The following is a 14,136-nucleotide window of genomic DNA, read 5'->3' on the forward strand; positions in this document are numbered from 1 at the left end:
TCCTAATTTGTAACGACCCGGTGACGTAGTGTCGGACTAGAAGTGCAGGACAACGTCAGCATTCCAATAGTATTTTGGACCAACATGCCATGGCATGTTTTCAAACTGTAGTATGCGCGAGAGAGCAATATCTCCAATACAAAATCAGACAAAATGTTACTTTTGTCGAGAAACACGATTTTTGTCAATATTAACCCTGGTAATAGTACAGTTCACCACTTATGAATATTTTCAATCAATTAACAGCTCAAAAAACCTATTTTAGGGTGCAGTGACCCTTTGATGTCGTTTTCACTTTGAATGAACATTGAATGAGCGCTCACGTTACTAAATTAACCCTAATGCAGGTTTAGTTTCATTTGCTTTCGCCTAATTCGAGTCAACAATTCATAAGTGCCGCAATTGAGTAGCTCACCAGATAGCGTTGTGTACCATGACGCGAGAGTTCGGGGTTCGACTCCTGCGTGAGGCGGTTCAATACATCGTGTAAGCTACTACAATGTAGAATAAACGCAACATTTTCTGTTATCTTCTGAGATGGAAAGAAAACGCAAATAATGAATAGTAATAACATAATTTATGTAGCCTATTTGTATAATTAGCTGCACATCACTAAGCATTCAGTGGACAGAGTAGAATACTCATGTTGCAGATGCATCCATGCAGCAGTCATTTTGGATGCGTATAGCGAAAATACTTTGCAAACTGCGAAAAGTTGTATATATAAGAAACGCCCGAAATCTGGGCGTTTCTTATATATACAACTCTTACGCGTATTCTGCCATGGCTTAAGCACTTTTCCAGCTACGCACTCTGGAGGGCTGGAATAAGGTTGAGCGCCACTACAAGGTGAAACAGCATATTGCTCATGTCGGCAGTAGGCCTATTTCTAAATACATGTAGGCAACACAGAACGTTACTAATCGACATTGCAGTATCAAATGTGATGCTTATAAGCTGATACGGCTTCATGTTTTCCGCATTACAGTGTCACGATGTTACCTTATCCATGAGGCTACATTGTTAAATAGTGAAAACCCGTTATAATCACCAACGTTAAGTATTGGAGCTTACCGATTGTGCATCTTCAGTTTTAACTTGACGTGAAGTCATAATCCCATAGCCTACTTCGTTCGAATCTGTCCATTTCTTCCCAACTTCACCAAAGTCATCCATACATTTGCACAGATGTCTGAGATTGAACTCGTAATGCCAGTCTCCTTACTGTGTTCGAGGCTGCAGATGTCAGTCTACATATTTCTTCGCATAGTTTAATTGATATTATGCGAGGCAGATGCCAGCGAAACCTTTTTGTCAACCGTGAGTTTTTTAATTATAAATCTACATACCTCAAGCACGTCTTGACTCTTTATAAACAAATGTCAAAGCAAAAGTAACATTTCGTGAAGTAATTCAGCGCGTTCAATTTCAACTCCAAATGACCTCTTGCAGCAGCGAGAGTTGCCGGTGACAGCAGGGGAGGGGATACAAACGCTGCTATGAAGTTGTACACTCTCTACTTCCCGTAGTCTAGACGTGACCATTTGACAAAACATGAGGCACGGACCCTTGTGGATATGAAGAGGCATCTAAACACCTGCACATACGTCAGGGTAAAAGCCAATTAGGGCAAAGTCCTGACGTCATGAAGGCAGGGTCTAGGCTCCGTAGTACCTAGAGAGCTGCTGCGCCGCTGCTCAGCAGCCGCTTTGCCCCGCCTTGCTCCCGTGATAAGTTGAGGCCATGTGATATCGACTGCCGAGTCGTAAACACACCCATCTAGACCATCGTGGACAGATTTTTAACCACGTGCATCTTGTGCTGCGCAGTTTTGCGCCATCACGAACGCCTAATTTCATTACTTTAGGCAGTTCTTTATTCAGTTCACCTTGCATACGTTTTCAAAATCAAAGACTGGTTGGTGTTCCTTCTGGATTTAAATGGCAGTCAAAGGGTCAATGAGAAAGTCCACGTTCCACGTTTTCATATCAACCTCAATTAAGGAGGTGGTAGATTAGTCTGTTTTTTTTTTTTTAATCACGCCCCTTTCATAAGGCCGCCTTGATTTCGAATTTGCGCTATGTGGGTGTGTCAGAACCTGAGACGGCAGAATGCGTGTAAAACACAGATGCGCAACAGACACGCGTAAAAAAAAGCTTATGCGCTATTTACGTGCGAAGGGGAGAATTCCCCCCTTAGTTACCAATACGCTTTGCCTGGTCTAGACTAGAAGCCGATATTTCAAAGATTTAGAAGTGGGGCACGTACAAATAGTCCCAACCCAACTTCTACATACTAGACATGGGACATAGCTCAGTACGATGCATTGTAGATCAGTACATGAGAGTTCGGGGTTCGATCCCTGCGGGAAGCGTTTTGCCCCCCTCTGTGAGCTGACTTGCATGCTTTTTAGAATACGTGTGGGCTAAAAAACACACATTCCCCTCCCCCTAGATCAGCTTGTGGGCAATTAGCAACGTTTTGTGTAGCCTGAGACCCAGCTGCAAAGTGCAGCTGACCTGACCCAATTGTTTAGATACTGATTGGTCTTACTTTTGCTCTCCCTTTGCTGAAGAAATAAGTAGGGGAATGACATTAGATTTGCATTTACCATAGGCTACCTTAGCCACACCCATAGCCGCGTTTATTTAGTAGGCCTATGTCTCAATCAGACATTGGAATAACTTAGATTATTATGTTGAACATTTCCTTTTTACTGGACGTCATCTTCGTCCTCCACCTGGCCACCCATATTAACGATAATGAAAGACGTAGAGTGTTGGGCACGAGCTCTCATGCACGTACATGTTGGTGGACGGGTACCTATCCGGCGGCTACAGCCAATCGTGACTCAGTGTGGGACTCCACTCTGACTCAGGTGTGCGTTCCCGAGAAACCTTTACTTCTTCTTGTTACGCGGCAAGCAATTATGTGCATTAAGCCACCCTCTGAACTGGATGATAACTCTATTTCACTCTCTTCATGCTATATCTCTCCATATCAGAAGATAACGTTACGTCCATCCTACAGTAGCTACAGTGCACAACATGGGCCACCGAGCCAAAACGTGTCTCTTCGTCCACAATGTAGTGTGACTGTGTAGGCAGATTTGTAGGCCTACTTAGGCCTGAGCATTCATGAAGTTAATTTTCCATCTAAAACTTAATTTGAACAGATATTAGTGCTGAAACCGTTCAGAATTCTTCACTTTCTGCTGACGAAACAACGAATGTCCGCCAAGGAGGAAAAGTGCAAGACTTCGCCAATTTGGCTATAGCGGACTGTACTGCCACCTTGTGGCGGTAAGTTGTAATACAGCTGTATTGGAGCTCCAGTGTTCAATATGGCGTTGACTATGAATTGGCCGGATTTACTAGCCTAGCCCCCTCCATGGTTCATACACCATAAGTCACTTTGGACTGTCCAAATATCATAACCATGATCATTATTATCTGTGGACTCGCTCGCATTCAACTTTGTCTATTATGTGCTTCTGTTCCAGGTAGAGGTCAGCCCACTCGAGAATGCCATCTCTGTGTTAGAGAATAAAAATCATGAACTACGCACACTAATTAGCCAGTACCAGCACAAACAGTTGCATGGCAATATCAACCTTCTCAGTATGTGTCTTAATGGAGTCATTGACGCTGCTGTCAATGGAGGCATTGCACGCTACCAGGAGGTAGGTATGGTGCCAGAATAACACCTGCAAAATGTAAATACTGGTAGTTAGGTTAAATGGTTTGTCACCAGTTCTTCTTTTGATTACTGACTTACAACTTCAGTTCTGAGTCACTGAATCTCATATAGCAAAATGAACATTGCAGTAAAAAGTCAGGAGTGCTCTGGCCTAGAGCTCAGCACAAAGAAATAAATGGGAGTAGCAAAACATGTGGTTGGGATTCATGCCTAGTTCATCTACATATATCAGTAATGGAAAAAGTCTACATTGTACAGAAAATGAATGAATATGTACAAAACTGTACTGTACAAAACCGAATGTCCTTATCCCTTTAATAGTTTTAAGTCAAGTCAAACACTCAATTCTGTTGAATCTGCTTGCCTGACTTGGCCAAGTTTGGAAATGGACAGAGACCAACTTTACTTTCAGTGTTAATGCAATTAAATTCAGTGCAGTTTTATATAATGCCATAATGTAAGAATATATCTCAAGGCACATCACAGAGCCCATCTAAAATATGAACCTCGATGAAAGTACACTATATTGGCAAAAGTATTTGGTCACTTGCCTTGACTCACATATGAACTTAAGTGACATCCCATTCTTAATCCATAGGGTTTAATATGACGTTGGTCCACCCTTTGCAGCTATAACAGCTTCAACTCTTCTGGGAAGGCTTTCCACAAGGTTTGGGGTGAGGTCAGGTTAGGTGGTTAGGTGAGGTCAGGACTCTGTGCAGGCCAGTCAAGTTCATTCACACCAAACTCCTTCATCCATATCTTTATGAATCTTGCTTTGTGCTCTGGTACACAGTCATGTTGGAACAGGAAGGGGCCATCTCTGAGCTGGGCTTCAGTGCACAAAGCAAGGTCCATAAGGACATGGATGAAGGAGTTTGGTGTGAATGAACTTGACTGGCCTGCAAAGAGGCCTTGCCTCAACCTAATAGAACACCTTTGGGATGAATTAGAGTGGGGTCTGAGAGCCAGTCTCGTTGTCAAACATCAGTGTGTGACCTCACAAATGTGCTTTTGAAAGAATGGTCAAAAAAATCCTAAACCTTGTAGAAAGCCTTCTCAGAAAAGTTGAAGCTGTTATAGCTGCAATGTGTGGACCAATGTCATATTAAACCGAATGGATTAAGAATGGGATGTCACCTAATTCATTATGCAAGTCAAGGCCGTTGACTAAATATGTTCGGCAATGCAAAATTTAAGTTTTAAGTACAGGTGGGTGTGTTTGAACTTTGCAAATAACAAAATTAATTATCTGTTTCCCTAACTTTCACATGTGAAAATTCCCAGGCCTTTTTTGATATGGAATATGTTGCCAGTCATCCAGATGACTCTGAAAAAATCACCGAACTGAAAGATCTCATGGAGGAGCAGGTAAATATGATATGTGGAAAAAGCCTCGAGCGTCTGTGTATTGTGTATTTTATTGGATTATCCCACAACCGAATTCAATTAAAAACAGAAATGGAGGGGACTTCCGGTATGAGTTGTGTGGAGTAGACGCACAGGCAGCTCACTCTCATGACTTCACTTTTACATTTTTACATTTAAAAACTCAAATTCAAGAGTTTTTGTTTAGTGTATAGTGTAACTTTCCTGACCACAATTTTTAACATCGGCAATGTCTAAAGCGAAGAAGGGCAAGCAGGCTAAAGACGGTCATACTTCATCGTATGCTAACATTGCATTAGCAGAACTAAGCGCTTTATTAGATGGGCACAGGAAAACGTTATCTGCCGACTTTAAGTCATCGTTCGAGGCATTGACAAAGACACTGGACGGCTTGCACTCGTCTATGCACTCGGCTTGCACTCGTCTATGACAAACCATGGGGAGCCGATCAGTTCTTTGGAGGACAATTCTAATGAGGTGGAGGATCGTCTCCAACAACTCCATCGTCTCGACCAACCGCATTCTTTTCCCAACTATATGTTGATGCACTGAGGTCCTCTCCATGGCTGGACTTTACAAGCGCGGTTACAAACCGGCCCAGTGAAGCTTCAAATCACCCTCCCTAAAGGCGAGAAGACTTGGATCCAGTCTGTTTCGGAGGCTGATAGGTTTGTGTAGAACTTAAACAAAGATGCATAAGTGAACCCATGTGCAAAATTATTTTTAATGGCAATTTAAATATGTGCTAGGAACTGAAGCGCGCTCTTTCTATTTTAAGGGTTCTCTGTTTTAAATGTTAGCTATGCACTAGCGCCGAATGCAGCTACTGTAAATGTGATGCTAGCAATTTGTAGTGGTCGGTAACATTAGTCATTTTCTCAAATGCCATCTCCATATAGCTATGGGGGACTATCTAAAGCAGGCATCACCAAATGGCGGACCGCAGTCCGGGTCTGGACCCAGTGACAGTTCTGTTCGGACCCTTCAAAATTGTCGGCCTAATATTATCAAAGAGCATCATCAATAGCCAAGCCAATCGACTCGATTGTTTACCTTTCAGCAACAGAGAATAGGCCTAGCGGGTGAGAGAGAGATGAGAGAAAATGGCTTGCTCAAAACTGAGAAAAATTAATGGTGAAAACCGAACTTTTAAAGAAGAATGGACGGACCACTATGTTTGTTCTGCTGTGAATATGTGCAGTGAAACAGTGGCGTTAATCAAAAGGAAAGGTACGCACAGAAGTACACAGTGAGGGCAAGTAAAACTTGAAAAGCACTCCAAGAGCGCAGATCCCCGCCAAGCGTACCTCCCTGGCGGAGGTAATGATTATCAAATTAAAACAATGACAGGTCTACTCGTGTGATCACTCATGTATTTATAGGCAAATGAGTGCGATGGAACAGTTGCGAATGAGTGCTTAATGCGGCTGCAGAAACTTTGTGACAGATCATTGTCAGCTTCAACTAGAAAATCTTAACTATTAGCAGAGGATGTACTGGCACAGCTTGATGGAGCTGTTCAGAACGCAGTATCCAAAGGTCTTATTATTATTTTTTTCTTAACCCTTTAACGCATGAGCTATTGAAACCCCCTCTAATGCATAACATGGGTCACAAGTGACCCGCATTCATTTTCTATGGAGCTTTGTTGAAGGGCTAGGGTTTCTTAACTATTTCTTTAAAAAAAAACTTATTTTCATGACCCAGCACTCCATGAATTCCTCAATTAACTTGTTTTTGTTCATTACTAAGACTAAGTTGTATTTACTATAACTAAGTTCAAGACTAAGTTGTATTTTTTCCTCTTAAACTTTTTAAATAAAAACACTTTTCTGTCACTACCCCTCTAATGCATAACATGTGTCACAAGTGACCCGCATTCATTTTCTTCATTCAGTTTTGTTATGAGCCCTAAGCTGTTTTAAGGGCATTTTCACTACCTCTAGTTAGAAGCATTTATCCTGGTCATTGTAAGTGCCATTCACACATGCTACATATTGTTTTTTTTTCAGCACAGTCTAGGCTATCCAGATCTGCCACAATATCATGTATAAATACTTGCATTGATTTGATTTAGATTTTTAAATAATAAAAATTTGAAAAACGTACTATACAAATTCTTACATTTTGACGTGTATCTCACCACAGCAAGCTGACAGCTCGACATGACTTGCATGGTTGTGTAGGCCTGACTGTCCTGCAAATGGCAATATAAGAACCATGGTGGAGGTATACTTTGGGGCTGAGCAATTTACAGAAATATCTGGTGTGTGCCTTCCAGAAATAAATGGCAATTTTTATTTAGTGATGAAAAAATGACTTTTTGGCACTTTTTGCGCTCCATATTTGTGACAGTAGCTGATCTGACATGACTTGTTTGCGGTAGCACACATGACGTGCACAGATGATGATTCTCTATAATATTTGTTTTACTGCATTGCAATGAACAAAGTAAAGGCAAAAAGTGTTTATTTGTCAAACAAATTTGGATGCAATATGAGTCTTGAATTGGATGGGGTATATGTGAAATCAGCAATTGCACACTGTTTCAGAACAAAACAAACATACAAAGAGTGGTAGAATCCTGAGTAGATAAAAGTTTAATTGTATTTGTGTTTGATTACATCACTTGTTCCTCTCAAAATGTTGTGGTGTGAAAGTGATACAAACTCACGAAGAATTGAAAAATCATATAGATTATGATATGAATTAGCTATGAAAGTGCCCTAAGTCACGTTTTAGGAAAGAATACTGTATCAGATTGGTACCTCAGTTAAGATGTAAATAATGTAGTAAGTGAAAGTAGATCAATGTACACTATATTGTCAAAAGTATTGGGTCACTTGCCTTATGCTCGCATTTGAATTTAAGTGACATCCCATTCTTAATCCATAGGGTTTATTATGATGTTGGTCCACCCTTTGCAGCTATAACAGCTTCCAGTCTTCTGGGAAGGCTTTCCACAAGGTTTAGGAGTGTGTTTAGCAGAAGCGTATTTGTGAGGTCACACAATGATGTTGGATGAGGGGACTCTCTTTCCGCTCTAATTCATCTCAAAGGTCTTCTATTGGGTTGAGGTCAGGACATTGTGCAGGCCAGTCAAGTTCATCCACACCAAACTATGTCATCCATGTCTTTATGGACCTTGCTTTGTGAAATGGTGCACAGTCATATTGGAACAGGAAGTGGCAAGCTGTTATAGCTGCAAAAAGTGGACCGACGTAATGTTAAACCCTATGGATTAATGGAACACTTCACCGTTTTTTTTTTTGTTATTCCCTTAACTAAGACGAGTTGATACATACCTCTCACATTTCAATGCGTGCACTCACTGGCTCTGGCGCGCAGCGCTACTTTGATAGCACTTAGCTAGCCCAGTTCATACATTAGGATCCGAACAGAGATGAAGTTAGAAGCGACCAAACACCTCCATGTTTTCCCTTAAAATTAGAATACAGTTACACGAGTAGTCACACGACCAAGTATGGTGAGACAAAATAAAATGTGGTGCATTTCTAAGCAGGTAAGAGGGATAAATATATTGTGTGGCGGAATAACACTTGGGAGCACTTCGACTCAGGGCAGTAATATCATCATTCTTGCACTTTCAGTTTCACTTTGGAGTGAGGATATTACTGCTCCCAAGTGTTATTCCGCCACACAACATAGTTATCATCAGATATCATAGGGAAAACATGGAGATGTTTGGTCGTTTCTAAATGAATCTCTGTTTGGATCCTAATGAATGAACTGGGCTAGCTAAGTGCTATCAAAGTAGCGCCGCGCGCCAGAGCCAGTGAACCGTGAGAGGTATGGTTCAGCTCGTCTTAGTTAAGGGAATAATGTAGTTTAATATGAAAAAACGGTGGAGTCTTCCTTTAAGAATGAGAATAAGTTCATATGCGTGTCAAGGCAGGTGATCCAATACTTTTGGCAATATAAGTCATGTTAGAATTTTTTTTTTTTTTTAATTCTACCAAAACATTAATTGGGAGAAAGTAACATTTGTTTGGGACAGGTGCATGTCTTAGGTGTGGGGCTGGCTGTACATGAGAAGTTGGTACATCCAGAAATGCGTCCCCTGCACAAGAAGCTGACTGACCAATTCCAGATGTTGCGGAGCAGCGTGTGTCATGTGAGCCTTATAGCATGCACAACCACATTTCTGTACACCAAATGTCATTTACAGTATAATTATCTGACCAGAGACAACACATGATAATTGTATTTTTTTGCCTATCAATAGCCCTGTTTGTACTGTGGGCCATCAGCCCAGGAATTGAAGCCCAGGAGCTGGTAGCACAAAGCACCTTAAAGGGATATTCCACCATTTGGGGAATTAAGCTAATTTTCCACCTCCCTTTGAGCATAAACATTTTTATTTACCTTTTTCCCATTCATCCAGCCGTTCTGTGAGTCTGGCTCCAGCCTAGCATAGATTCAATCGGTTTGGACCATTAGCATCTCGCCTGCTAGCATCACACTTAAAAGTGACTAAGATCTCTGGTTAAATTCCCATTTAAAATTCCCACATAAAAGTCAAACAACTGTAAATGAAGTGGCTCTTTCAAATACAAATGAACTTGAATGGGCCTGCTGCAGGCGAGAGGACTGAAAATCCTAGTATTTTATTTATTGTTTTTGCAAACGGCCATCGATACATTTTCTTTTAAACATATTTGGAAACTTGAAGATTCAAGGTTTCTAATGGTGTCACTTATATGTTTCTGGGCCAAATCATGCAGAGATTCAACTTTTTTTCAAATCCCCAGAGGAAATTAAGACTCCAGGGTGTTGTACCGTTGCACAAATGATCTTAGCAGCCTTAAAGAGGAATAATGCAGGATTGGCGATTTCATCTCTGGTTTCGGTTTCGTTTTTCGTTTTCGCTCGTTTTATGCTTGCATATTTCTCTGCATAGCTTCCCCGACAGCTTTAGCGTGTATATTTATACGTATATAGGCTATATATAAATATATAAATTGCAAGCGTGGTTCTTCTTGTTCCTTTCGCGTCTCTGACTTCCAGATGTAAACAGCAAACGATCGTTTATCAGAAAGTTGCAAGGTTGTAATAGCGGAGAGGGACACTAGGGGCGGGAGGAAATGTGACTGTTTTCGATAAAACTGGTCAGTCAAGCAAAACAACGATTTCTAAGCGATTTTATGACTATGAAAAAGTTGCATAGGGTCTCTTTAATAAGACTGACTGTCTGACTCTATCTTAACCATATTATTATCTGAGTTAATGCCGATAAATTAAGTTAATTAACCACTTTTGACAATTGAAAATACAAGTTCTTTGCTTATATCATTACTCTTCTATCAAATAAACCTATCAGGATCATGCCTACTACTGTTTTTATGTGGTTTATATAGCCCTAGTGGTTACGTCAAGTCGGATGTCCTAACTGTTAGTCTACCATGAGCTTTGGTTTGGTTCACCGGACAAAACATGTGTTTTGGTGCACTAATCTTAGTCAGGGCAATATCTAACTATCTAGCTATTATTGCTCAGTTCATGTCTATATCAGGCTTTACTTGATGAATGGATACATGTCACCGGAAATTATGAAAGTATTTTATTTTTATTTTTTTAATTTGACCTTTATTTTACCAGGTGAGTCCCATTGAGACCTTTAGTCTCTTTTGCAAGGGAGCCCTGAAAGTAATAACAATAAGATCAATATAGCCGCAAGTGGCGATGGCGGGCCCGAGCACCTGCGGTGCAGACCTGTGACATTTCGGAATATAACAAAGCAGCATGTACGACGTGTTGGTAGTCATGTGCATGAGCAACACACATGCCCACCAAATTTGGTTAATTTTTGTGAATGTATGTGTCAACCACAACAGACAACATGCGAGGTGGCGCTATAGAGTCTCTAAGCCACACCCTAGGCCAGAGCTCTGTCCCTGACAAGCAGTAGCAATAACACACAAGCGAAGAGCTCTTTTCCAAAACGCTATAAATCCATTTTGATTGTTTTGAGATAAATAACTTTTAGTTACTCAGACCCACATATTTTGCAAATGTTCAATTTATCTATTTAAAATAGATTGTTGGCTCAGTCTCAACATTTTCAGCAATAATTGACAAATCCAACTTCAATGTTAATGATTATAAATCCAAAGTTTATTATATATTTTTTTCAAAACGCTATATATCCTTTGACATTTTGTTTAAATAAGGAATGCGTTGATAAAAAAAGATTGAAAATCGAATCGAATCGTGGCTTTAAAATTGAAAATTAAATTGAATCAAGGATTTGGAGAATCGTGACACCCATTTAAACCTAAACTATATTCAGATCGCCACCACATGGCCATAGTATGCCATTGCACCACTAAGCAAAAAAAATATAAACGGCTCCGGAATCCCGACGGTGATATGGATCACTCTTAAAGAGGAACTATGCAGGATTGGCGATTTCATCTTTGGTTTCGGTTTCGTTTTTCGTTTTCGCTCGTTTCATGCTTGCATTTTCTCTGCAGAGCTTCCCCGACAGCTTTAGCGTGTATATTTATACATGTATAGGCTATATTTAAATATATAAATTGCAAGCGTGGTTCTTCGTCTCAGACTTCCAGATGTAAACAAGGAGCGATCGTCTCCTGCAGAAAGTTGCATAGGGTCTCTTTAAAATTCAATTGTTTCTTCCTTAGGTCATATCTGACCTTCCCTGAAATTTCATTGAAATCCATCCATTAGTTTTTGAGTTATCTTGCTAACAAACAAACAGACAGACAGACAGACAGACAGACAGACAGACAGACCCCGATGAAAACATAACCTCCTTCGCGGAGGTAATAATAGTTTACAAATGTTTAACACATGCTTAACAGTGCATAGTATAATAAAACAGAAACTCTTGCGTGGTTGTAGGTGCTTTCAACTAGGTGGATTTTTTAATTGACATATGCACGTCGCTCCAGATATAATTGTCTGCTAAATTAAGAATGAATGTAAGTGTAATCTTTACAACTCATTTGAAAATGTGTTGCAAAGCATATAAAGTCCTCACTTTAAATGAGCTCACAAAATGTAATTAACTAACCACTTGTAACTCCTAGATTGATTTAGAATTAGATGTAATATGTTTAGTGTTCCAGTAAAGTCATCATTCTGTGTGAACTTGCAGGGCCTGGCTGGTCTGGATAAGCTCAGCTCAGCTTCTTCAGGAGCCAGCACCCCTCGAGGTCTCTTTACTGCTCACACCCCAATGAGTCCAGGATCTATCAAACTTATTCACAGACATAGGTAAGTCTCTCTATGCCTCCTTATGAGTGGTGGTATTTCATGTAAAAAAGGGTGTTAAAGGGTGGTTGATAAAGTTTCCCCAATTTCTACCCCTAAGTGGCTCAAATGTAATGTCTGACATTGCTTATAAATGTAATATTTAAAAGCTTCAAATTGTACATTTGATTTGTAAAACAGTGAAAAGTTTAGTTGGCAAAAAGTTAACAAAACACTATTGGCTTTACATGGACCCTGTCACTCTATGAAAGGGCTATTCAACTTCAGTACCAAGTGGGACAGTTTTCTACCACTAGGCTAGTCAAGAGACGTCTGTTCATGTGTATCCAGCTCAGCTATGTATCCAAGTCCAATGAAAGATATTCATTAGTGCTGTCAATCGATTAAGAAAATTAATCACGATTAATCTCATGAATGTCCTAGTTAACTCGTGATTAATGGCATATTAATCGCACATTTTTATCTGTTCAATATGTCCCTTGATTTATCATTGTAATACTCATATCAAAGTAAAGTGGATAGGCTTGCTTTGTGCAAATGTTTTTTTATTATTATTATTTTTTTTTTATTGCAAACCACAGTATAGTGTTACAGCCATTCATGTCTGTAGTAATACTGTCAATAAGTAGGCTATTGGGACAGATGACACAATGCTGGCAGCACCACTGAGCAAGAAACAAACATCTCTCCAGAAGTTCAGACACTGCAATAACATAAAAAACTAGAAATGCAATTCCAAGGAATTACCAGTGCATGAAAATGCAAAAATAGATAGATAATGTAGATATGGTTACTAAGGTGTAGCTAGGGTAAACATGGTGGTTGCATAGTTTACAGAGAGTTGATAGTGTGAAGGTAGACAGTTAAAAGATGAAACATTCCAGTTCTAACTTAACTAATGATTTCTATTCATGTTAAAATGTTGATTAGCTAACTTAGCTAATGATTTCTAGCAGTAACGTTAAAAATGCTAATAATGTTAGCAATGCTAACTTTATTAACAATGCTAACCAGGTTGATTAGCTAACTTAACCGATGATTTCTAGCAGTAATGCTAAAAATGCTAACTATGCTAAATTTGCTAACTATGCTAACCAGGTTGATTAGCCAACTTAGTTGATGATTTTTTACAGTTATGCTAAAATGTTAACTATGCTAACAATGCTAACTATGCTAACCATGCTAACTAGCTAACTTGCTAGTGAGGACTTTTATTTTGAAACATTTGTTGCTAGGGTATCCATGGTGGCCACTATCAGGAAACAAGAAGTTACTGCAGTATAATCATGTTGGTTGCTATGGAAATGGTCATAAACACTTAATTTTAATGGTTGCTATGTTGGTTGCTAGGTACATGGAGGTTTCATGTAGTTGACTGGAGGCATAGTTGATGATAACTGACAGTTGGAATGGTTGAACAGTTAAATAGTTGAGTAGTTTCAATGGTTAAATGATTGAATGGTGTATTATTGCAGTGAGGACTTTTATTTTGAAACAGTTGTGGACAGAGGAAACAGTTAACAGGATATGTAGTCTTCAGAGAGATTGTATGCTTATAGCCAGAGAAACTGACAGTTGATACAGGTGTAATCAATTTAACTGGCTAGTCTTAAGAGAACCAGAGTGTATATGCTTGAAGCCTGAGACAGAGTAAATAATTTAAAAGTTGAATGTAGTCTAATTAATGTTGATAGACAGAGAGTTTAATGGATGTTGATAAGACAGTTTAATGGGTGGATGAGTGAATGGTCTGAAGAAGATGAATGGATAGAAAGTTGGATGGAATGTGCC

General features: G+C 39.7%; 1 protein-coding gene across 1 annotated transcript in view; it reads left to right on the forward strand.

Annotated features, from left to right (window-relative positions):
- dock3 (dedicator of cytokinesis 3) overlaps positions 1-14,136 on the forward strand; it is a 597,933-nt gene that overhangs the window by 469,110 nt on the left and 114,687 nt on the right. Inside the window, exons 44-47 of the mRNA XM_062544851.1 lie at positions 3,503-3,682; positions 4,987-5,070; positions 9,107-9,223; positions 12,230-12,348. Coding sequence (XP_062400835.1) covers positions 3,503-3,682; positions 4,987-5,070; positions 9,107-9,223; positions 12,230-12,348 — 500 coding nt within the window. The remainder of the gene's footprint in view (positions 1-3,502; positions 3,683-4,986; positions 5,071-9,106; positions 9,224-12,229; positions 12,349-14,136) is intronic.

The sequence above is a fragment of the Sardina pilchardus genome, chromosome 9 (assembly GCF_963854185.1).
Source record: "Sardina pilchardus chromosome 9, fSarPil1.1, whole genome shotgun sequence".
In the NCBI taxonomy this organism is placed as follows: domain Eukaryota; kingdom Metazoa; phylum Chordata; class Actinopteri; order Clupeiformes; family Clupeidae; genus Sardina; species Sardina pilchardus.